The sequence below is a fragment of the Microchirus variegatus genome (assembly GCF_963457635.1).
Source record: "Microchirus variegatus genome assembly, chromosome: 9".
Taxonomy (NCBI): domain Eukaryota; kingdom Metazoa; phylum Chordata; class Actinopteri; order Pleuronectiformes; family Soleidae; genus Microchirus; species Microchirus variegatus.
In genome coordinates, this window is record NC_139810.1 from 18038050 (window position 1) to 18063876 (window position 25827).

General features: G+C 39.6%; 1 protein-coding gene across 1 annotated transcript; it reads left to right on the forward strand.

The window, feature by feature from the left end:
* Window positions 1–5172: 5172 nt before the first annotated feature.
* gpr153 (G protein-coupled receptor 153) lies at window positions 5173–23679 on the forward strand (the record flags this gene model as incomplete). Its single annotated transcript, XM_083895395.1, is given in 6 exon segments — window positions 5173–5259; window positions 5261–5658; window positions 9598–10027; window positions 16412–16601; window positions 19741–19925; window positions 22834–23679. Coding segments are annotated over 6 exon segments (2136 nt in total).
* Window positions 23680–25827: the final 2148 nt, after the last annotated feature.

Sequence of the window (25827 nt, forward strand, 5' to 3'; positions counted from 1 at the left end):
CCTTATTTATTTCATTTGCAAATTAAACAAGTAGAAGCACTTTATTCCTTTAAACAAAGTCTCTTTGTTTGAGTCTCAGAAATCAATTACCTCGCGTCACGCCAAAGGTTAATTGCTCCACCAAATTTCATCAGTTCAAGATATGAATTATTTATAGGACTTTGCTCTGAAGCCGCTCTTCGTATTTGGACGTAAACAGCGGTGAAGTGTAAAATGCGTAATTATTAAAAAAGGCGTGGCGTGTTCCTAGTTTCCGATCTTCCTTGTATCAACACCTCAGTGAATCTGTGCAACACTATTAACACTCAATATCTTGATGTTAAAGCAAAAAAGTCTGTCCAGCATGTGTGTAATGGTTGGTGCTGATTTCCCCCGTGTCGTGGACAGATTTGGCCTGGAGGCCCAGGGGATTGTGGGTGATCAAGCTGTGAGATCCACTGTGGTGATGAAACTCACCGGTCATCAGTCAATCAGCGCTACAACCTCCTGCTTATGACTGTAACGGCAAATAATTATTTGTGAGTGCGCAGGCAGCGCTTTCACCATCATGTTTATGTTTTCTCTCCGTTCACGTTGTAGTATTTAAACGTATTTTCCAGCCGTCACAGAAAATGCGGTTTAAGGAAAGCTCAGACATCGCTTTGAGTGAGAGAACATAAAGAGAAAAACAGAGAGAAGATGCAAATTAGCTGCTGATTATAATTATAAACGTTAAAAGTTCAGTTTTAGTCGGACTAAGACAAAAATTCAGATTTCTAAGGTCATGTAAACACGTTAGTCCGACTAAACTAATCAAACTAGTCTTAATCGGACTAACCTGCCTAAGTAAGTTCTTTGACCCGGAAATAGAAGGAGACGACAGCATAAGACATTTCACCGTCCATCTCGTCATTCGCTGTTGTTTTTCTGTGATGTGTAAATTTCAACAGGAAACCGATTCAATACCCGCTATCTTACAGAGAGATACAGCGCCAACTACTGCTGCGGAGTCAGACGTACGCAGCCAATAAATCAATTTCTGGCTCGGCAAGTTCTCAATTGCCTGTCTTAGTTAGACTACATCCTTAGCTGGATTAAACGGTGCATGTAAACAAAAACAAGTGTGTATTCTTTTTCACATTGAAGCCACTGATGCACAAAAATACACAGGTTTACAATGTGGCTGTGCAAATAACTTAAAATTAATTCAATTCAATTTTATTTTAATTGTATAGCATATTTGAATCACAACATACATTATATAAGTCACTGTTCATAGATAATATTGTATAGAGAAGACGAGAAACAGCCATCTGCCTCGACTGGTGGGGGTGAAAGGATAAATGGTGGACAGAGAGGGTGAGGTAGAGACAGAAGAAAGAAACCAGGAGCAGATACAACAACTGAATGAAGTTCTAAGTTTAGACAGGACAGTTCTGAGTCAGTGATGACATGTTTATAGAACTACAGTCATTTATACAAGCAGCAAATTATACTTAGTCGTCCGTCACAGAAACATCCCAATCTCTGTGTCATTGTGCATATGGTGATCCTTTACAGTCACAATGCAGCTCATTGTCTGTTCATGATAAGAAAAAAAAATCACATTTATCTTTGGCCTAATGGGTACAGCACATATTGTAGTGGTGGGACAAATTTCCATTGGCAAAGGTGTGGAGTTACATCGCTGACACGTAAAGTGTTTTCTTCACGAGGGGGAAAACTTTGGGGGGAAATATATCATTTTCAGGAACAGAGGTGAGTTTTTAGGGATTTAATCAATGCCAAAAGAGGACATTACATCCAGCTGTTCGTCGAGGCACAATAACTGCAGTTTGCTTATAAACATGCTGGACTGACCTTGTTAGACCCTGCTGAAATTGTTTGTATGTAATTGAAACGTGATGTTTTCCCTCTTCAGCCTCAGGTCACTCAAGTTTTTTTTAAATTCACAGTTCTCTGTCTATATTGGTGAATTACAAACATAAGAGGAGAGACAGCGATGGGAACTGTTGTGTTCTCTGTCATGTATACAGTGCTTGTTTTCGGTTAATCCTGTGAAAGGTACGATAAGCTGAAATCAATAGCACCTATAATTCACATAGAGTGAATTTCCGACAGCCTAGTGAATGATAACAGAACTGGAATATAAACAATAGACGTTTGTAATCTGATTGATAAGACATTGTATAATTACCTTGAACTTAGATGTCAAACTAAGGCATCTGTTGCTTTCTAGTTTCAAATTTCATTGGCTGAAAATACTGTTAGTTGTGGTTCTTGAGCACATGCACAGCTCTTCATTCTTGTTCCGTCTGTTAGTGAAGTTCAGTTTGCATATGTTTAATATAAATACCTGGCTCTCTTTGTGCTTAACCTCACTATACAATTGTGTTTTAAAGCTGCAATACCTAACATTTGGGTGTTGTTGATGATGTTATTAATCCTCCCTCTGTTTGGTCTATGCTGCATCCTTCTTCTAAAAATAGGTACTGAAATACAATCAGACCTGGTCACCTGACCTTGTTTTGTTCTTGTTTTTTTTAGCTTTTTACCTGAAGGTTTTTGTGGGCGTACTCTAGACTGTTTGCAGCCGTCTCGCTCTACTAACACAATGTTGCTGCTGCCTCCATGTGTCTGAAAAACACGGAGAGAGTGTGAGATTGTGGAGCTGATAGGTTTAATCAGCAACCACTGAAATGAGTGTGACAGACATTTGTTTGTGTTTATAACACATGCACTAGTTTAAAGTCTCAACTGTCTGCTGTGGCTTGTACCTGAAGACATGCCGTGCTTGCTTTAAAAAGAAAGAAAAAAGGTTAAAGGCGACACAGTAAAGTATATTCCCACTGAGTGGATGATGGTGAGGAGCAGTAGATTAATAAACTGAGAGGTGAACATGTGATTTAACCAGTTATAGAACAAGTGATTTACTCTGTACGAGACCTCTTTGTGTTTGAAAGTGACACAGACTCCTCTCAAACTAAACTGAACTACCTCACTCTCAATACTTTACCTGCATATTGTCAGATGCTAACTTTCTTAAGTCTTTGTTGCTTCTAAGATAAAAAAAAATAGACGTGCTGCATGTTTCAGTCACGGTGTGACACTGTTGTCGTCATCTTACAGTCAGAAGACAAACTGTGGAAACTACCATAGGGATTCCTGTTCTTTTAATATCGCAGCCTGCTGTAACGTGTTTTCATGAGTTTTTAGGGTGTGAAAACACTTTTGTAAAACACTTTGTTTTCTTTGGTCGATCTTGCTTTATTATCTTTTTGTAAATGGGACGTCTTGTAAACTAAATTCTCATGGACAATCAGTCTTATCAGTTTTACTTAAGCTGAGTGTAATAGATGCATAGTTTAGAGGAGTCAGTCAGATTTAGCTATGCTTTATGCTGACTCAGGTGTCATTTTAACATTATTTCATCAGTAGGTGTGTTGATGTAATGCCATCGTTTAATTCTTATTCAACTGTGCCATTTTTGTCTGGATCAGAAGTTCATATTTTAGCTGTTACTTGGAGGTTAATCTCCAACCTGAATATGATCGGCTGTCAGGTATTTCGCTGTTATCATTTCCACCATCCCTTCTCTGAGCTCCTGCCCCCCAGCACGTCAGTGTTTGGACAAGCCAAAAGCCAGGAAATAGCTGTGAGGTCATGCTCCAGCTGTGCCAAGCATGTTTCCCACCACAGTGAGAAAACCAAGTCGTAACTCATTTTGAAGCCTTGAGACCATGTTGATGTTTTGCAAACAGATTAGCTGTCATTCCCATTGGTTTCCACTCATACTCATCAAGCTTCATCATCTGATTTCCTCCAAACTGTAACATAATTGAGCAATTAAGACCATTAAGTCCTCAAATCAAGTGAGAAGTTTTCCCATAGACATAGATAATTCATTTTGGCAATCATCAGAATCACCCCCTAGTGGATATTTAATATATTTTTATTTCCTGGTTGGATTCAGGAGGAAACTGGAATACCACATACATCTTTTATAAATATGTCAATGGAGAAAACCAAAGTCATATTTTCTGATTTGTGAGCTGTGATTTACTGGAAATAAGACACAACTGTAGAAAGCTACAAGCTTTGTTTTTAAATGTGTGCTCCCAAACTGTTGGTAATAACACTACATACAATTCTGTTTTGTTAAGTGAACATTTTAACAAGAGCCGGTGTTGATACTAACCCAAAAAAGCGCTGTACAAGAAAGTGAAGTCCATGCCCCAAATCATCATCACAAACTGCTGTGAAATCATTTCTGTCAAACTGGCTCAAAATCTCTTAAACTGCATCAGCAAAAAAAACATAAGCAGAAAACAACGCAACTCCATTAGTAGGATTGCAAAAGAGAACTGTTTTAACTATTTGAATATTGATTGTAATTTATGAGTAGCAGAGTAGTGACTCCAGTCTGTATGTGTTACAGACTGGGTTAATCGATTACAGATCATTTTTCCTGAGGCTAAACTAACAGATCTGACATCTTTTAAAGTTATATCTAAATGATCTCACACAGTATTAACCATGTTAAACATTTTAAAAACCCCTTGACACCTCTTTTAACGATTAAAGAAGTTTTTAACAGGTCTTTTTAGCCTCATCTTTATGAATTACAATGTTTATTCATCATTTAAAATTTGTGCCACTTAATTTTCGAATAATTGATCAACTACTCGATACATTTTCTTGCTGGTTCAACATTTCTTTCCAGTCACGTCTCTGCTCAGGAGTCTCAGCTCCGTCACAGCTCCCACATCAGCGCAGTTTGGACATTTAATTCTATAAAATGGCAATTGCTTAATGCCATTTTCTCCCATATCACTGTTCAGTATTAACCACATTATACGGCTGTCTGTCAGTTTTATCAGCAACCGCTCACTGCTGTGATTAATGTAACTCTATTAATCCTCTGGAATGAGAAATTATGGTTGATTAAGGATTATTTTGAATTGGACTGACTAATGTCATTTTCCTTGCATCTTCATTCACTCTCTGATCACTGTGTCCCTCCTTTTTTCTCTCCCCCTTCTCCAGCCTCAGGCTTGCAAAGGAAGTGGCCCGGCCCTGCTGTCCTCCCCCCTCTAACGTCCCACTGTGTCACACCACTGCTGTATTCTGTTCCCACTGTGGCCGACCCATGGAGAGTGCACACCCACCCAGATAGGATGCCTGCCCTGCCCGATGCCCTGCATCCCCTCCTGCCCGTCACCACCTCCTCCTTCTCCTTGCGTGTTCCTGCTCTTGCCAACAGTTCCTCTAAGTCTCCCGAGGCTCCACCCCGCCCCACTACAACATGGTGGATGAGATAACCACCATGAAGGATGACGTCATCAACGCCAACACGCTGGCTTGGCTGGTCTGCTCGGGCGTGTCCATCCTGGCCAACACGTGGAGCATCCTTAGCGTCAGTGCCAAGCAGAAAAAGTGGAAGCCGCTGGAGTTTCTCATCTGCACGCTGGCGGGCACGCACATCCTGAACATGGCCATCCCCATCACCATGTACTGTGTGATAACTCTGCGCCGCAATCACTCCAACTACGATTGGAACGAGGGTCTGTGTAAGGTGTTTGTGTCCACCTTCTACACGCTCACGTTAGTCACCTGCTTCTCCGTCACCTCGCTCTCTTATCACCGCATGTGGATGGTGCGCTGGCCTGTAAACTACAGGTAAGATAGATGTGTTGTGTGTGTGTGTGTGTGTGTGTGTGTGTGTGTGTGTGTGTGTGTGTGTGTGTGTGTGTGTGTGTGTGTGTGTGTGTGTGTGTGTGTTCAGTTTACACATGGAGGCAATGCCACTTTTAAAGGGGTGTTTCTGTCAAAACTTAATTCTTTTAACATATTGCCGGGTATTATTGCAGGAGACAAAACTTTATTTACAGTTCATTAACATTTTAATTGTTAATAGTAATAATTAATAAGGTAATATTATACCATCTCCCAGGAAATATCTTAGTAATAATAGTGGTAATCGTGTGGTAATGACATAGATTCGTGTTGTGAAGAGCCATGATAGTTTTTGCATCACCTGCAACCAGACACCTATTGATATGATATTGATACCAGCTGTCAATCACACTGGTGTCCACTTATATGTGCCATGTTTTATCATCTATTCTCCTCTAAACGGGAACATAATTAACATTAATGCAAATGAGACAGAAACCGTGATTGAGATCATTAACTTTTCAGAAAATGAAAATAAATGAGAAGTGAGAAGTAGACTTTTTTTTTTTCTCATGAACTTCCATTCAATTCAGTTTTTTTTGCAACCAGTGGAGTCGCCCCCTAGTGGCTGTCTGCCAGATGAGTCCTTCAGGTCATTTCTATGGGTAAATCTAAATGACTATATTATAAAGTTGAAATGCATCCTCTTTTATGTTCCACAAACCATCTTTATTTTAATACTATTAATATGGTGTTTTGTTTTGTTTTAACAATATTTTTTATTAACTGTTCACTTTCAGTAAAGGATGGTTACACAATATGGTTCACAGAAATAAAAAGCAAAACAATAAAAAACAATACAAGACAAACAAATCAAAAAACAAAACAGAACACCAGCTCAGATCCATATAAATAATATTAATATGGTGTTTAATGCAGGGACTAGTTACCTGGAAGCACCTGTGGTAGTTTATGTGTTAAATCTAATTAATTCAGTAAATCTATCTGTTTTTAATTGATTTCATGATTCTATCACAATAAACCAAACATGACATTCACTGAAAAAATAATCAGCATGAAAACTGTTGTCAGTGCGATCCGTGGATTATCACCATGGCTCGATACCAGGACTAAAGTGAGAGAATTGGTTTTGTGTTGCTATTCACGGGAGCTAACGCCTTCCGATGCATCGACACTTTCCGTCACAAACACTTGGTATTTTTCTGTTTTTCATATGTTTTCGTTCATGTGTTAATCAGAGCGATATTGTGCGGACACACTGAAAATCAAGCACAGTTCTTTAGCTTTCGTTTCACATTCCAACATGAATTACTCTGAAGTAGAATCTATAAAGAAAGGGGGATGTGACTGCTTTTTGTGATGAATGTCACTTTGTTGACCTTTGTTTTGGCACAAGGTTCATTTCTCCCCTGCTGGTTGCAGTGGTTGGAGAGAACACCATGGAAAACCCACACTAAGACTTCGCCCAGACTTTGCTGACATTACAAAGTAACTCTGAATAATGATAATGGATCAGGTTCACATCACACAATTTCTTCTTTGCTTCCTTCACAAAACAAGAGTTTGATTCTAGTCTTCATTCAGGAGTGTATAAAACCTGCTTCAACAAGACTGATGCACTGATGATTATCAATGAGCAGTCATCAACTTTGCTCAAATAAGAGCCAATGATTTTCAGACAATTCGTGATAAACATAGTTGTGATACAAGTTGTGTATCTTCAGAATATCTCTGGTCATCAGACAGTCATTTTCAGATGAAGGTTTTTAGCGAGCAAAATACTACAAGTTGAGCACAGATGAAATCTATCTATTCATAAATGCTGAATACTAACACGCTACTGTGTGGGTTATTGAAATGATACAGGAACTGATGCTGTGGTGCATGTGGTGAGAATCAATTTCCTAGTGCCTCCCTCTTCCTTCACTACTGAAAAAAAGTTGTGATTGTACTTCCTGTGGCATCAGGCCTGCAGATGCTCAGCCTACAATCAGCCCGGGCCAATTTCACAGCTCTGTGCAGATAAGCACACATTCAAATAAGATGTGCAAACTTCCTTGAAAATATAAGCTCCGTCTTACTATCTCTATTGCTTGTACAGCTGTCACTGGTGGTCGATGCTCGCACAGAGATACCAGGTGATACACTAATGCTTGTACCTCCCTCGTCTGTTCTCTCTCTCATTCCACCTAATTGTCTCATCTCCTGTCTGGAAACACGGACTTCCCTCTCGAAGCTTGATTTCCAGTCACGATCAACAGTAATGGCATACAGCGATAGCTCAGGTGTTTGCGCTGTGTAATCGCTCTTCATCTTTCAATTCAAATTGCTCCACATTTGCCTTGCTGAGCTTGCACGGCTGCCTTTTCCTCTGACATTAACGCACAGCGAAGGCCTCATTATGAATTCCTACCTTGTACTTGGGCAGCTGTTCTCATCGCCCCGCGCTGACTATCTCTTAGGACCATTTTCCCTTGCAACACTCTTTCTCTGGTAATAGATTCAAGCAGCTTGGTGACGTAACCTCGCCATCATGCGTACCCCGGGCACATTCAGGAGAGGCTGGCATTATTACTCACGCTGACAACAAGGCCCACTTGTGTTTTCACAAAGCCATAGCGCAAAGGTAGTGGCTGCTGCTGCTGCTGCTGCTGCTGCTGCTGCTGCTGCTGCTGTCGCTGTCGTCTTATTGTGTTGGTGCATATAAGCCGATACATGAGTAGTTCCATATTTTTAACCACATTTTGGAAAATGAGAAAAAGGTGACATGCCCTAGTTTTCTCGAGGCAGACAGACGGGGCTTCTGCGCTAATGAAACAGGAAAAGTACATTTATGTTAGCACTCTGTCTACACATCCTATATTATTATTATTATTATTATTATTATAACCTGGACTAAAGTGACCAGTGACTTGTGAATTCATGCAATAGACTATGTGCACATTTGTATTCTACAAGGCAAAATGCGCCTCCATTGTGTATTTCATTGCCGATGCCTTGGACAGCTCACTTGAGGTAAAAATGTTTTGGAAGGATAGTGCAGACTTTAATTAAATTTTGGAAATGAGAACACCAGTCACTGCCTGCCTTTTTTTTTTTTTTCCCTTTTTGCTTTTTTTTTTTTTTTTAAATGTACTCCTGCTATTGCAAACCTTGCAAAGTAGCCACGCTGCCAGAGGACACAGACATATTCAGCAAATTGCTCGACTGTAAAAATGACTTGGAGGTGAGAGGAAATAGAAATCTCCTCAAACTGAAATAGACCTGGATGACAAATAGACTGACGTTTATGGAAAGCAATCTTTTGCCATCAGCAAAGCATTGATTTCTCTCCATTCTACTCTACAGTTAATCTCAGTGATGACTGTGGGGTTTTATTTTAACTCATATGTCTGAGGGACACATCTATTATTTTGTCACATGTCTATTAAATTGCCATATCCTAGGTATTTTATTGTTAGATTGTTCTTTCTGCTGATAAACTGTACTTATTTCTAGTCTGTCAGCTTTTAAATCTTCTCCGTGCCAAGTAGGTGAGTGAGAGTGATGTTGAGTTGTGTTGTTCAGAATTCCACCTTTTACAAGTATGTAATTTATTTATTTCTCAGAACTTCTACATAAACATACTTTTAGCTCAATATTAGTGGATCAAGCACCTTAACAGTGTGTGTGTTAACAAAATAATTTCCTCAAAATAAAAACAAAACTAAAACTACTTAATCATCTGTTGAATTAAACTGAAATAAAAAAGAAAACTAAATAAAAATAAAAGCTAATTTCATGAAAGCCTTGGTCCATACTCTTCCACCAGTAACAAGGGACAACGTTGACAGGTTTGTAAGACTCCAACTGGATGTGCCTGACAAAACAAAGAGGCAAAAACAATGTTTTAAACATAACCGTGATCTGTTTCTGTTTCAGGCTGAGTAACACCAAGAAGCAGGCAGTGCACACAGTCATGGGCATCTGGATGGTCTCCTTCATCTTGTCCACACTTCCAGCCGTGGGCTGGCATGACACCATCGACCGCTTTTACACCTCTGACTGCAAATTCATCGTGACAGAGATCGGCCTGGGCTTTGGCGTGTGCTTTCTGCTGCTGATTGGCGGCAGCGTGGCCATGGGCGTGATCTGCATTGGCATTGCTCTTTTCCAGACCTTCTCCATTCAGGCAGGTCACAATGCCGACAAGAACAAATTCAATGTCCCCACCATAGTTGTGGAGGATGCCCAGGGCAAACGCAGGTCATCCATTGATGGGTCGGAGCCTCTCAAGACGTCCCTGCAGATCACTTACCTGATCAGTGGCATCGTCTTCATCTACGACTTCCTGACCGGCTTCCCCATACTGGTGAGTTGACTTCCCAAATATGCTGTCAGTGATAGAGTTGGTCCAAAAGCCAATACCTTAAACTTGGAGTGAGTGTGTCAAGATCTGTTTGTTCCATAGCAACCGCTGCAAGACTAAAGAACAGCAGAAATCTAAAGGGGACATGTTATGCATCAACTTTTTAATCATTTTAATACTTATATTTGGGACTCTGGAGGCCTTGTGAGTAGGCAAAGTATGACAAAAAATGACTCACTCATGTTTTTGTGGTCCTCCTCAGTCGAAGTACAGGAGATAAAACATGCGATGTGGACTTCCGCACTCATCGCTATTTCACAATGAGACATTCCTGGAATTGTTGTCTTGCAGCGCTCCGCTTTGTCCCTAAAAAACTCCAGAGTGCAGGCTAGGGCAATAGTATACAGAAGAGCGGAAGTCTGCGAAGTGTTCTATTCTTGTCTGCACAGTGCAGCACAAAGTTCTACACAAACTTCCAGCCTCAGAGGATTTGCGTGTCCAGTGGATACATGTTATATATGACGGCAATGTGCCCGGCTAGAGCCGGCATATGATGGCTTTTACAAATGCAAACTGCTGTTTTGGCAGGGTGATTGAACTGCTGTGGTGCTTCATCCTTAAGGTATTTTGACCAAAGCATGTCACAGACATGTTCATTAGGACACCATGGAAGTCCGTTTACTTGTAGAAATAGGGTATAAATAGGGTTTTCCTTTTTCCACTGTTCCATCATGTTCTGCAAAATATGATCCCACCACCAATTATTCTCCAACTTCTACTATGGGAGTGTTCCAGTGTGAATCTGCTGACACCTTTGAGGTCCACAGACTTTAAACAAAAGGGTAAAAATAAAGAAGCATAACTGATAATAATAATATTACATACAGTAGTAGAACCCTTCACAAACCACCAGGGGGCCAATGACCCATATTTTGGCAATCGCCATTTTACAAGATCAGCTGAGCTTTTAAAAATCTCTGGTCTAAAAGACTATTTTTTTCCAATTTTTTTTGTGCCATCTGTTTCCACAGGAACACCTGTGTGCTGAGCTGCAAGCAACAACACAAAATGATAAATTACGGCTCATACGCGCAGAGAGTGCAGCTTGTGTTATGATTGTGACGTGAGTAGGTAACACTTTATAATAAGAACACACTATTGGCATTAGTTAAGCATTGATAAGTAATGAATTCATCATTTATAACTCATGAATAGTCATTAGTATGCAGTTTATAAACACAGTTATAAATGTTTTACTCATGTACTTGTGAGATGATCAAAGAGCTGGTTTGTTGGAGGTGGATGCTGATTGGCTGCTTGAGTAGAGCAGCTATTTGGACACTGTTCCTCAGCTGATGAGTAAAACATTTATAACCGTGTTTATAAACTACATACTAATGAGTATTCGTGAGTTATAAATGATGAATTCAATAGTTATTAATGCTTAATAATAGCTGATAGTGTGTACTCATTATAAAGTGTTACGACTGTGAGTCAGTCGTGGTGTTAAATAATCCTCTCATCTGCTTTACTATGAAAACTTGGGTGTGCACTCTTTGAGACGTGACTCCTGTGGTGTAAACTGGTGTGTTGCCCTTTCTTAGAAAACAGCCACACTCACAAGTGTACAGTGAGGTCAGGCCTGTGACCTCTTTTTCACACGCACTGTGGGAGACATACAGTATATGCTGAATGAAATCATCAGTGGAGAGAGAGAGAGAGAGAGGCAACAGGGTTCATTGGGGTAAAAATTAAAAATTAAGGTGAAAAGAGCAGCGGGTGGAATTATCCACCACAGCTCCTAGTCCTGGACAATACCATGCTGTTTTATTATTTACATGAACTCAAGTGCTTCTGCTCATGTAAGTGGGTCAGACTAATTGAGCATGGGTGGTAAAGTATGCGCGTCTTCTTCATATACAGTCTGTGGAGTGTATCTGATGTCGGAGGCGGTGGCGGCGGATGATAGCGACAATAATAACAGCACTGAGATACAAAGACGAATATGTCTCCCTTGTCCCCGTATGTGACACAGTATGTGTGGGTGCCTTACGCTTGTCCCAGTTACACATTGCTCGACTTCCTGTGCTGAAAACCAATCACCAGTTGGGTTTAAAATTCTACCCTCCAGTTCTCATTGATTTTTTAACAAGTTAGCTCTTTGGTTTTGTTTGTGCAGACTTGACAGCCAGTAGAAAGCCTCAGGCTCACAGTTTGTGATGCATCATTCTACAAGTCGTCATCCCGTCGTCAGAAAAATTGGACTGTTTCTATCAAAGCACAAAGCCTGTGCTCGTGTCTAAGCCCTGGGGGAATTACAGCTTAATGTCTTACATTTGAACAAAAAAAATAAATGTGAAATGAGATCGTATATGAAATCACTCTCTGAACATGCAGCTGAAGAAGAGCATGGTTATCAAAGTGCCTCGGTTCTGTAATGATTTGTAGAAGCCATCTGTTACTAGTGTTAGTTTTATTTAAAAAAAAACATTTTTAATTAAGAGTTGTACACCTAAGGTGGGCCACACACAACCCACACAATATACTGTTGAAACCTGAAGCACACTGTGAGATAATAGTTCTCTCGATCATAAAAAGAAGAAATACAGTCGTCTTCTGTTTTCTTATTGTATTGCTTGTAAACGACTATTCTAGCTGCAAACGTCTGGTTTTTAATGGAATATGTACATAGGTGTATAGAGGCCCATTTCCAGTGTTCTAATGGTACATTGTGTTTGCTAATCACGTTAGAAGGCTATTGGATGATTAGAAAACTCTTGAAAACCCTTGTGCAATGATGTTAGCACAGCTGAAAACAGTTTTGCTGGTTCTTTGACGAAAGCAAAGTTTGAAGGGTAAAATTATTATTTTGAATAAAAATCATTATTTCTAATCTTGTCAATGTCTGTGACTATATTTTCTATTCATTTTACAATTACTTTTAATGGAAAACACGGAAAAATTCTATAGGTGTCCCCAGACTTTTGACCGGTACTGTAGTTTGGCTGGCCATGCGACCTATATTTAGAAGCGACTTATATATCAAAAACATACACTATCATCTATGACCACAAGAGGGCACCGTCCACACTTGTGAGAATTAAGTGCTGCTACTGCCCCACAGACAAAATGACATGACTAAAGCATAAAGACAGGGAGAACGCAGATAAAATTCCACCAAAAGATAAAAGCTACACTGCATAATTTAAACTGCAAATTATAAAGTATGCAGCCGAGAATGTTAATCGAGCAGCAGAAAGAAGGTTTGGAGTGAGTGAAAAACTCGTCAGGGACTGACGAAGAGCCGAGGTCACTCTTAAAGGGGATCATAACTCGGGCGCGATGGCCAGAGCTGGAGGAAAGAGTCCACAAATGGTTCTTGAACAGTGTGCTGCTGGAGTGCGACTTATAGACCGATGCGACTTATATATGCTTTTTTTTCCCCGCTTCATGACGTATTTTTGGACAGATGCGACTAATACTCCAGTGCGACATATAGTCCGGAAAATACGGTACTAGCGCAGTACCCATTGAATATATTCTTGTTTTCTTGAGTTTTTTATGTGTTTTGGACAGATAAACTTGTGGGGCGTCATATAATATGCATTTGCATTTCTTATATAAGCAATGAGAACGTAGTCTTCTGCAAAGTTTGAACCCTGTCCAGAGAACTGTTCTGCAGATTTGTGATTAACAGACAGACAGATTTTTTTTGGGATGTCCAGTATTTTTGAAACAGGTTAGAGAGATCGTACTCACCCCATTCACCTCTCCCCGATCTTTAACTCCCGCTGCAGTCCTCGACACTTACAAGGGCTGTGGGCGACTTTAATAAGCCGGTTCTTCATGCAGCTCAGCTGTGGAGTGTAGAGGAGCTTTATTTGGGTCAGACTCATAGTGACATTGATTTCATATTACCTGTGTTTGATAAAAGAATAGCTCATTTTAATCCTATCCACTCTGTCCTCTCTGCCTGGCACACACACACACACACACACACACACACACACACACACACACACACACACACACACACACACACACACACACACACACACACACACACACACACATACACACACACACACACACACACACACACACATACACACACATACACACACACAGCCAAAAAGCGAGCAACTGAATATCACTGTAACAGTAGTGAAACAGCGACGCTCCTCAGTGTTTGTACAGAATACAATCGTAAATGCTCTGTTCTCAGAACAGAAGCGACATTTTCAGCATTTTGGTGGCAGTTTCACATCACGCTGTACACAAACACAACAATGGTTCAGCTTCAGACCTCCCTCCCCCTCCCTCCCTCCCTCCCTCTTTTCTCTAATAGCAGTACTTGCAGCCTCACAGCAGTCGCCTGTTCTTTTTTCTGTTCTTTCTCTCTAAACTTCAGTCAGGCATGTTATTTATTTACTGGCAGTGGCCCTTTGTGCGCTTTGCAGCTCTGTTATCAAGGATCAGACCAGGATTTGATATTAGCAGACACTGAATATTTGTATAATATGGTTATTTTGGTTGTAATAATTTAGTATATTAGCATTATACTGCTCGAAAGAAACAATAAAGAACATTATGTAGTTTTTGCTGATGAGTCATATCACAATGATCCACTAGGATCAAGGAAACCCTTGAATTTCTATATTTAAATGCACTGTATTACTTGTTTTTTGGTGTACATGATTACATTAGGAAGAACTTCCTATGAGGATGCAAAGTAACATGTTTTAATTTTTACTTCACCCCACAAAGTGGGAGTGAAATATTGTTTTTAGCAGCTCTGTGTGTCTGTTTGTTTGTTTGTCTGTTTCTGCACCTGCACTTGCCACTATGACCAGCAGATGGGGCCAGAGGCTTGTTGTGTGAATGGGGTGAAGTCTGCCATCTTTGATTGCCTTGTTTTTTAATGTGATATGAATTTAGATTTTTTTTGTCTCCCATAGAAAAAAAATTAAATGGAATATTACAAAGCCCTCCCTACCTGAAGCAGGCGGCAAAAAGTCTCTTAAAATGTATTTATTAAATAAATAAATTTCTGCTTCTACAGTCACCACTGCGTTTCTCTTCGTATCCAGTGTCACAACTCTAGAACAAACAACTTTGTTTTCTTAGCAGGCCGTAGTTTCTACTACAGCAGGATGTGAATTAAGGTTACAGTGAATGAATGAACTTCATTATTAAATCCTTGCAGGTGAGAGTAATTACTCAGCACAGATGAGCTCACTGGTCTTGAGGCACCGCAGCTGCTGTTTGTGGTTCAGGAAGAGTCAGAGCACTGGGACATGAGTTTGTGAAAGTCAGTGTAATGTGAAAAAAAAAAAAGGGAACAACATAAGTGTCATTGTTCCTTCGATCAGTCTGCTGTCGTCACGCTGTGTGTTGATTCGTTTGAGTGTGTGCGTCACAATTGTAAGTTTTAACAACATCCAGCACCTTGTATCCAAATGTAAAATTCAGGATCACAGATGAAACTGTGTTCTGTTGCTTCATAAAGCTGAAAGTAGATGAGAGAGTTTATCTGCAAAGACAAAGGCTTATTATGTGTGTGTGTGTGTGTGTTGTAGAAAGTAAAGATCATATTTTCCCAGCAGTGACAGCAAAACTAACTGCTGCTAGCCATCTTTATGACCTGATGTAATGAGCTATTTAAATGCATGGAAAGCTGTAACACACAAATGAGCGTGTATACTTGTTTTCAATTGTAAGGCCTCAGACTGAGAAATATTGAAGAGAAACAAGTGTGTAGAGAACAGAAAATAACCACCGCGGTTCGAAAAAGTTCCTGATGTTTCAAAAAAAAGTGAAGTAATAAGAGTTATTTCTGTGTGGAACCTCCAGGAGGTTGATGCACAACGAGACAAAAATGTGTGTATCCAACTTTTTCATATGACATTATGTTATCTGTAGTATGATAGACGTAAAAAGGTCTTGTGCAGCCAGAAGTTGTTGAAACCTGCGATCAAAAGTGTAGAGATCATCACACTGTAGCACCAACACTCAGAGTATATGGAGTAGAAGATACATCATGACCCTTTCAAGTGCACTCGCAGTTAAGTTCATAGATATGTTATAAATCCACAGACATGAAAGAGAGAATCTCAAAGTTCAAAAGTATGGTATCATACTTTTTTTTTTTTAAAAGAGCTGATTTCTGAGAAAACAAGGAATGATTCAAAACGTAATGATGCTTTGTCTTCTATATTACACACATTGTGTGTGTGTGGTTGGTGCTCAAGTTCAAGGTGTGACCAGAGAAGTCATGGTCATTCGGTTAATGCTAATTTCCTGAATCTCCAACAACAGATTCACTGGATTTAGGACTGACGTGTTTCTCTTTTCTCTGACCCTGTGGCCGACACACACGCCGTGCAGGTGGTGAGCTTTGCCAGCCTGAAGTTCGACCGCTCCTACAACTGGATGGTGTTGTGTGTGCTGTGGTGCTCCATCGCTCAGTCCATCCTGCTGCCTATGTTCCTCTGGGCCTGCGACCGCTATCGGGCTGACATTCGCATGGTGTGGGAGAAGTGCGTCGCCATCATGTCCAACGACGACGTGGATGAGGGTAAGCATCAGTCAGGTGTCTCCCTCGTGCCCTGCTCCCCCCCCCCTTCACCTGATGATGTGAATGATTCCTATCTCTTTAGACAGCAGTGATGTTAGAGTCTGTGTGAGGAGACACACAGATACTGAGATACTGTTCATACTGTTTATTCACAACAGAGTTTCAGAATATATTTGTTAGAGATAGACCGATATGTTTTTTTCAGGGCCGATACCGACTATTATTAGTCAAGGAGGCGGATAACCGATATTTGGAACCAATATTAATTTGCAGTAAAAGTGAAAATATTGGCGTCAAAAGTTTGAATAATACAAACACCAACCTTTAACTTTAACCTTTAAATGCCTTTAAGCATATGTTTATTAAACAGCTTGTCAGATTTTTTTTAAATCTTAGACAATAGACATCAAAAAGTGCAGGAAGCTCCCAGGCTCAGCAGCATGTCTTATAAAGGTAAATGAAAACTTTCTACTACTTTCTACGGTAAATTAAGTTCTTTGAAAATTTCAATATAACTTGTTATATGTTATTTATATCTCTCACTTATCTTTGTTTCTTTGTTCAAACAAATACAAACAGTGCAGGGAGTTCCCAGGGTCTGCAGCATCTCTTATAAAGTTAACTGAAATTTTAAATAAATAAATTGATCTCTTATCAGCTGTCAGATAAAAAAAAAAAATGCTGATGCTGATATGCGCCGATATACGTCAAAATGCTATCGGCCCGGACGATAATCGGTCTATCGCTAATATTTTTAATGTTCTGCTATGATTGTCTCACAGCTCTTTAGTTTATAAAGTAATGGTTAAAGACAGTTTAAAGGCATGAGTCTCTGAATGTAGTGTTTGGAAACAGAAAGTTGCGTTGTGAAATCCTCTGGATTACAGAGACGGATGTGATTTAATAACCCAAATAGTTTTGTCTTTTAGCCCAGGGAGAAGTTTTACTGAAGCTGCAACAGAAGTTAGTATCGAGCTAAATACAATCAAACATTTGTGACAAGAAAAGCAAATATTCCTGAAAGTGCATCACTCAATACACGTCTCAATAATATTTTATATACTGTAAAATCATGATGTAGCTGTAACAATGTTGTGTGTGTCAGTGGTATTGTTGTGTTTCTGTTAGACAATACACTATTCTATTTTTCCGTTGAACAAGAATCACAGTTTTGTCAGAAGTCGCTCCTCATAAGATGCCACAGCGCCTCCTGGTGACCCCGCTCATGATGCAGGTTTAAATTGCTAATTGACTGTGAAGAGCCTGTGATTACTGCAGCTCCACAGTGTCATCATCCCTCTGCTGTGACTGCTTCGCTTGGTGCTCTCAATGTGAAACCATGCATTTTTGCAGCCTATCGTCTATTTTGAGTCACCGCTATCAAACACCCGAGTTAAACAGGACAGGAGCTGTGAAGCTACGTCATTATTGTTATGGAAACATTAAGCTGATGTAGTCTCACTGGAATAACAGTATATTGTAAATGCAGAAATGTTTTTTACCTTTGGGTGGAAAACCTAAACTATCACAAGACCACAGCTCTAAATAATATATAATAACAATTACATTTACAGTAAATATAAAATGATGTGAAATATCATGCATTCATCTAGAGCGCCTTCATTTTGTCTGTTTGTAGTTTCGCCGATAAAGTTATTTAGTTTATTTTAAATAGCCGTTTGTTTTAGTTTAAGGTTTAAAATCACTGGTCAGTTGTTATCATGTGACCTATACTGTAATATGACCTTTGTTGTCAGGAGAAGTGACTGATCAAGTGTCTGTGTATTTACATTTTAGATACTAACACGTGTTTTTCTGTGTTTTTCTGTGTAATTTACAAAAATGCTTTGCTGTTTCACGCTTTGAGAATGATGGGGAAAAAGAGAGAGTGAAATATTGCTGGACCAAGGGCAGACTGTTTTTTTACCTCGTGGCATTTCTTTTTCTCTTACACTCCAGTGCATTGTAAGCGGACAGTCTTCCTCTAGAATGCACTGGCACGAGAGGATGATAAAATAAATGATTTTCCACTTGTTTGTTAGAGAAAATGGAACAAATGTATTAAAAATCTGGAAAGCATTTCCATGTCATTATGATGGTCATATTTTCCTCAAGTCACAAAGGGACACAGCCACATCCTCAGTAATATATTATCTTTATTCTGTACTTATTTTTTTTTTTTTTTTATCATATTACTGTATATTTTACAAGCAGAAGTAGGACGTGGTTAGAAAAGTCGGCCTTTCATCACAGAATAGAAACTGAAATGAAACGTTTCACAAGGAGTCACAGACACTTCAACTATTTATAATTTAGGTCACATGATAATCATATAAAATATTTGTGGGCTCACTCCATGACAGATCGTGACAATGAATGCAAGCTAATGACAGTGTGAAGATCTGTCTGTTTTCCTATTGGCACTGTTTAAACTCAACCTGATCTGAACCCCTTCTCTCCTGTCTCTAACCTTCCAAACCTTCTGATCCTCTCCCTCTTGACAACCTCCCCCCAACAACTGCTTGTTGTCCAGCAGGAGCCATAAAAGCACACAGGCTAGTCCATGTTCTGAGTGATAATTAACACTGCCAGTTCTCTGCTTTTTTCCAGAGGGCTTGCCATGTATAACCCATCACAGTTGTATGTATAAGGATCGTTTCCTGTTTTTTTTCAAAGCTACTGACTTGCATGCCAAGCTGCCTGTGCACACAGCCTCTTCCATCTTTTCCATCTTTTGGCCAACATTTTCCTCAAGATCAGCATTTTACACCCATCTCCAATTGATCTTAAATGAACATGAATGCAGTCAGTGAGTTTTTATTCACAAAGATCACCAAAGACTGTTTTTTACCCCCCAGACAGTAACCCCTTTACTAGCTCTTTGTCAACTATTTGGCATGCTTTCTGGATCGTTGGCTTTGTATCCCCTTTTTAAGCATTGAAACTCAATTATTGGTTATTTTTGTTAAACTGTTTTAAAACAAATTTTCCTGAGGAGGCTCGTATGAAAAATCAACAAATCAGAGAACAATTGAACTTGTCTCTCTCTTATCTATTCGTCTGTCTGTCTGCTGTCTGTCTTGTGTATTGAGTCCAATGCTCTCTAATCCTGATGCCCGTGCTTTTCTGCACTTTGCAGAAAACAGCCAAGATGGAGGAATTCATGCCGACTTAATATATGACAGACCATATGACTATAGCTCGGCGCCTGAAATCGTGACCATAGACCGTAATGCCAAGTATGAGTTCTCAACCTTAGAAAGGGGGGTTCTGCAAGGGTATCCATTGAGGGAACAACAGGAAGATAAAATGCAGTATTTGCAGGTATATTTTTTTTATTGATTTTCTTCATTTCCTTTACCTGATCAATTGAACTGCAGCATTTGAAAATGACACTTCATTGCTAATGTGCATGATGAAATGGCCTTGCGGGCCTTTGCAGTATCGTGCATCTTGCATTTTGTGATGCTATCTCTTCCAGATACGCCATTTATTTGTCTTTTCTATGTGAATCCAAAAAACACTCTCGCTGACTGTTGTTTGGTAAATATGACCATCAGCAGTCCCATCACCACATTAGATGTGCTTCATTAAACAGCTAGAGTGTTCTGGCCATAAACGTACATGCAACCGAGTACATTTTGATTCAGTAAGAGGGTAAGAGTTTAGTAACTGACTTACCTTCTACATTTCAGGAGTCCCTCTCAGGAAAGCACTACAAACATCTGCTCATGTTCTACCCATAAGCATTGTGTCCATTGGATCCAGCATCCATCCCAGTCAGATGCAGGGCTGTGAAGTGCTTCTCTTCAGCCTGCATTAACATTAACACAGCTTGTTCTGACACGCAGCCTTCTAGGGCAACACAACAAAAACGTTTAATTTAATAAAACTTTTTAAACAAGAAAAACCTGGCCCAGAATCAAACATTGACATCAATATTAATGATGAATATATGCAATAATAAAAACTGTGCGGGACTTGGCCTGGAAGACTGTGGTGATGATATGTAACTTTACAAACAACTGATGCAACTCACACAATGTTAACCTTAGTAAAGCATATTAAGACTGTGTCATCTTTGTCATAAACAATGTAAAATTACATTTGCTGGAATAATTATTATGCATATTTGATTAAAAAAAGGAAAAACACCAGATTTCCACCATTATAATTGATATTTGAAACACCAATGCCCTATTCAATTTGATATTTTTAAAAGAAGTCTTGAAACAGAGATGTATACAGTAGCTATCATTACTTCCAACCATCACTCCATACATTGTTATGTGTCCTATACACCTGTATTCATGTCACTAGATTCCTGTGATTGCAAAGTGATATTGACTCTGCTATTACTTGTTGTTTGTGTGTGATTATGAAACAAATGAGGCGCATTTTTCTCTCAGTTACAGGATGACTGGTTGAACAGTGACACAGTTGTGTTATTTCTGTTGCTGCGTGTGAGGTTAAGGCCCAGTTTAGTCCAAGCCGACACATTATTAAGTAGCACCTCCATTTGTGATTTGCTATGACACCTCTCAAGTGGTCTGATTACAGAATAAAGCCTCTTTGGCTTTATTGGCTAATGTTTGAGTCTCCCTCTCTCTCTCTCTCTCTCTCTCCCTCTCTCTCCTCATTCAAGTCCTGCATCTTAATTCATTCGAATGCTTTTGCTGCCCTCTGCTGTTTAGCCCTCTCACCTAACACACTCTATGCTACTGTATCGTCTGCTGTCTTCATTTTTCTCTGCAATCTACTGAAAGCCACCACTGGGGGGCAGGCTGACATCAATCTTGTGGCTCTTGACGTCACCTTGACAAATTCTCTCTCTCTTGCATAGTTGTCAGAACAGAATGGAATGTGAGTATAACACATAGGAAACTACCAACCTTTGCAGTTCCAATAAAGAGTAGTTCTTCAGCTATAGGCCTGCCTGCTAGCGTATGTAAGAGTTTATAAAAAGTCCATAGATGTCTGAGGAATATAATCAGGTAAGACTTTATTTTGATAGTCCATAGTCCACTCTTTACTGGTAATCCACAGTTGTTAAGTATCATGTCAACAGATACATCTGCTGTTCTCAACTGGTTCACTTTAATCGGATGATCCTGACATAAATATACAGATGCAAGTGTAGTATCACGACTAACAGTCAACCGATAACTGACCGTCAACAGATAAACAACTAAGAATTTACCATTGTAGCGATCACATTAACTAATCAACGATACTCAACAAATGAAATGCTGACACAATCTACAGAGGAGTAGTTAAATGGTGGTTAATAACACTTTTTATAGGGTTGGAAACACTTGAAGCTCAACTTAAAGTCTACTGGCACAGAGTTCATTGTGTATAACTTACCAGTCGAATAAGTGTCAACTTATTATCTGGTTGACATGATACTGAATACCTCTGTTGGTTACTATTAGAGAGTCAACAATGGACTATGAAATTAAAGTACCTATGATTGATGATCATAAATAACTTGGACAAACTTGGACAAGAATCGTTTCAGAACAAAATTGCAATTATTAGCGCTATGAGCGGTTGCAATTTTATGTAATTGTTCTGTTTTTGGATTTAAAAAAAAAAAATGTTCTATGCCAACTTTAAAGATGTAACACATACACGTTGGAGAACAATTTCTATATGGTTGAATCTTCATCCTTACTGTTCATTTATAAATGTCAGTATTTTAATGGTGTCTCATGTTGTCATGCTTTGCCATGTTTAAGATCTATAACACGAACTGAAACTTTAACTTTAACTTGATGTTTCATTGGAAATCAGATCTCACAATATCTGTCAGGCAAATTTGCAATTTGATGTTTACCCCAAATGATTAATCCTTACCAAAGATATGAAGTAATAGATACAGAGATGTACCAGAGAACATGGTGAGAGAGAGATTTCCTATGAGCTACATACAGTATGTGTCATCAACACAAACATTTCAAAAAGTAGCTATTTAGATTCCTCTTTATTGAGTGCAAATCAGTATGACGTCCAAAGTTACAGTTCACTATCAAAGTCGCTCCTCCAGTCACATAAATTTCAAGAATCCCACGTTTAATATTCTTATTTTTAGAACTGATCTATGATAAATAATCATTACACTTGTGCAGAGCCAATGCTAATGTATCCTATAGAGTGCCATAGAGTTCTAAGCGAATGAATGTCAAACCCATTTGGAGACTGAAGTGTTTGGTCTGTGTCTTGCGTGCAGGTGCCCCCTACAAGAAGATACTCCCACGACGAAACCGACATGTGGACCAGCGACCAGATCCCCTCATACCTACACCGATGGGGCTCTACCGAGGACATGATTGTGAGTGCCCACTACAGCTCCACCTTGCCGCGCCACGAGAGGCGCAGGAGCAGCCTGGTCTCCTACCACGAGGAGAGCCACCATCACCATCATCCGCATCGCAAGCGGCGGCGATCTGAGGATAGCATGCACTCACTCAAGCACCTGCCCCGCGTGGTTTGTGGCGGGGAGCGCTACGAGGATGAACTGCGCTGTTTCAGCCGTGACGAGGTGATTAACTTTATAGATGAGACGCCGTTGCCGAGCCCCAGGAAGAGCCCTCGGCGCACGTCCACCATCTCACTTATCCCCAATGTGTATGAACACCACACAGTCATCCTCCCTCACTTTCCACTCACGGACTTTGAGCGTGAACCTCAAGCTCTCAGGAGGCTTTCAGAGCACAAAAGGAGCAGCAGTCGGGGCAACTCGCCTGAGACTTCCCCCAAACCAGAACGACCTGGTGGAAAGAAGAGCCATGGGGCTTGTGGCTCTGGTAAAGGTTACCAGGAATGCCTGCACGATGGGAAAAAGCATAGTGGAGAGAGTTCACCTGGGCGCAGCCATCAGAATCAAAGGCACTCTACCTGTAGGCCCAGGACAGGCAGTGGAGCTGCGGCTGGTGCTGGAGGTGACTGGGGGAACCAAAAGCACCTGAGCAAGGGAGAGAGTAAAGGAAGCACAAACAGTTTTGTAAGTACACCCTCTGCTTCGTCCTCAGGATACATCACCTTTCAGTCTGATTCTGTGGGCTCTGCTACCTGAAAGCAACATTTCCCCTTCATGTCAACATTATTATTATTATGAAACTTGCGATCATAATGAAAACCACTGGAAAAGTGGTTGTTATGGAAAAGTGAATTATTTGGCCTTTTAACGCGTGCCATTGCTCCGCTTCACTATGGGTTACCAACATGTAGGCAAACGGCCTGTTTGAGTTTTGAACATTTGTTTCTGAATGGACCTCATGTAGACTTGTAGCCTGGTGGAAAGGTTGAGTGGTCCTTTATTTCAGCTTTCGCATCACAAAATATCCACAGAGGACACGTTTTTTGTTTCCAACACTGACACAAATTAACTTTTTCAATGGTGTGACATTCCCATATCTTGTTTTTTGCTGTTTAATATTGTTTTTCTATGACACACTCACAGAATCAGACGACGTAGTTGTGTGGGTGTTGTTTTTTATCTCTTTTGTTTTTGCACTTCAACAAAAACTCACATAGGATATTTTTTTTTTTTTTAGCCTGAAGTGGTTTTGTGTTTTGCTGTGTGGACACATTTGCTTTCAAACCAAACTTTTCTGAATACTTCTCATTAACATTAAGATGGACTTAGGGTTATGCTACAATACATGTTTTTATTTAACATTTATTTTGTTGATAAAGACTGAGAGTGGTAATGCGTATTGGTTTTACAGCTTAACTGTGTCACCCCCCAACATTTCTTAATGAAAATGTGAAGTCAGTTTTGAAAGGATATTGACTTGTCATGTATATACGAAAGAGATTGGATTTATGGTTTTGGTGTTCTTTATTGTTTTTGATGATACATTTGCTTGAAACATTTCCCCCTTTTCTTATTGTTCACATGGCGATGTTAACTTGGGAGGTCATCGGGTGCAGCATTTTTCATTTACATACATAACATCAAAATAATATCTGGAAATGGTGCTTTATTCTCAGCCACTGAGCACATCAGCCTGCATCACTTCTTTGTTTCAGTAGCATGTTAGAAAGCACCAGTAATGCAGGACTTGTAGGAGTGAAGCTCTAAAATACGTCCGAAGTTGATTCCAAAGTTGAAACATTACAGACATCAGGCCGACGAGATGTAGCAGAACTTAAATGCTGGTGCCAAAACCTAAACCAACAAAAATGTTAGCATTGTGTTTAGAACATTGTGAATAGAACAGGACTGGAGTGTAATCACTTAGAGTAAGTTATACTTGTGTTTGGTATTTTATCTCATAATATACAGTGATACTGCAAATGGTTCTGTTCTGTAAGGTTGTAAAAATAAATGTAAGCTTTCCCAAGGCATCAGTAAGGCATGTTGTAGGACAATGACAATTTGTTTGATTACCTGTTTAGAGAGAAATCGTGGTTGTTTCTGCACACATGAAGATATAAAATACCAAAGACTAAAAAGCACCACAAAATCAGCAAATTCTCCATAATGCCCCACACATGGTCACTCAGAATGGATACAGGAGTAAAGCAACAGTACAACCGGCTGTACAGAGCCCTCAATCAATCAATCACTTAATTTGTTGTGTTTATTTTGTAAAAACAAAATGAAAATTCTTCTGTTGACAAAATACAGCAGAACCAAGATTAAGCGTTGACCTCTTGTGAAGAGTAGCTGTTAACATGAATGTATTTGTACAAATTAGGTGAACAACCTCATAGAAATGATTGAGAATATACCTTAAGTAATTGGCTGTAGGTAAAAGTCTTAACTCAAGCAAACCCAGTTGCCCACAGCTAACTACTTAAGATGACCTGGATGACTGAGAACCTTCACAGTCGTTCAGATGCTGAGTTTAAATTCTTTCACTCACTACAGCCTGATCAATTTGACAAGTTAAACTTTTCCTTGAAATGTATATTTCTTTAAAAGCATAACGTCACAGTTCCCCTGTCAAACTTTGCTGTGTCATAAATTCTCTCATTTTGTTGTGTTTACAAATTTCAGGTATTATTTTGTAACATATTCAGAGATTTATGGCTCAAATATGAATGATGTTAAATGTTATGATTTTCTTGTGCAGATGATGACTTTGTTAAAAAAAAAAGAAGAAGAAGATATGACTGATGATTAAATTCACAAGATGGTGTTTCAGAGGGTGTGTTGTGCCAGATGCTTACTATCTGTTATGTTGTTGTGGAACAGTTGTGTGCATCCATGAGT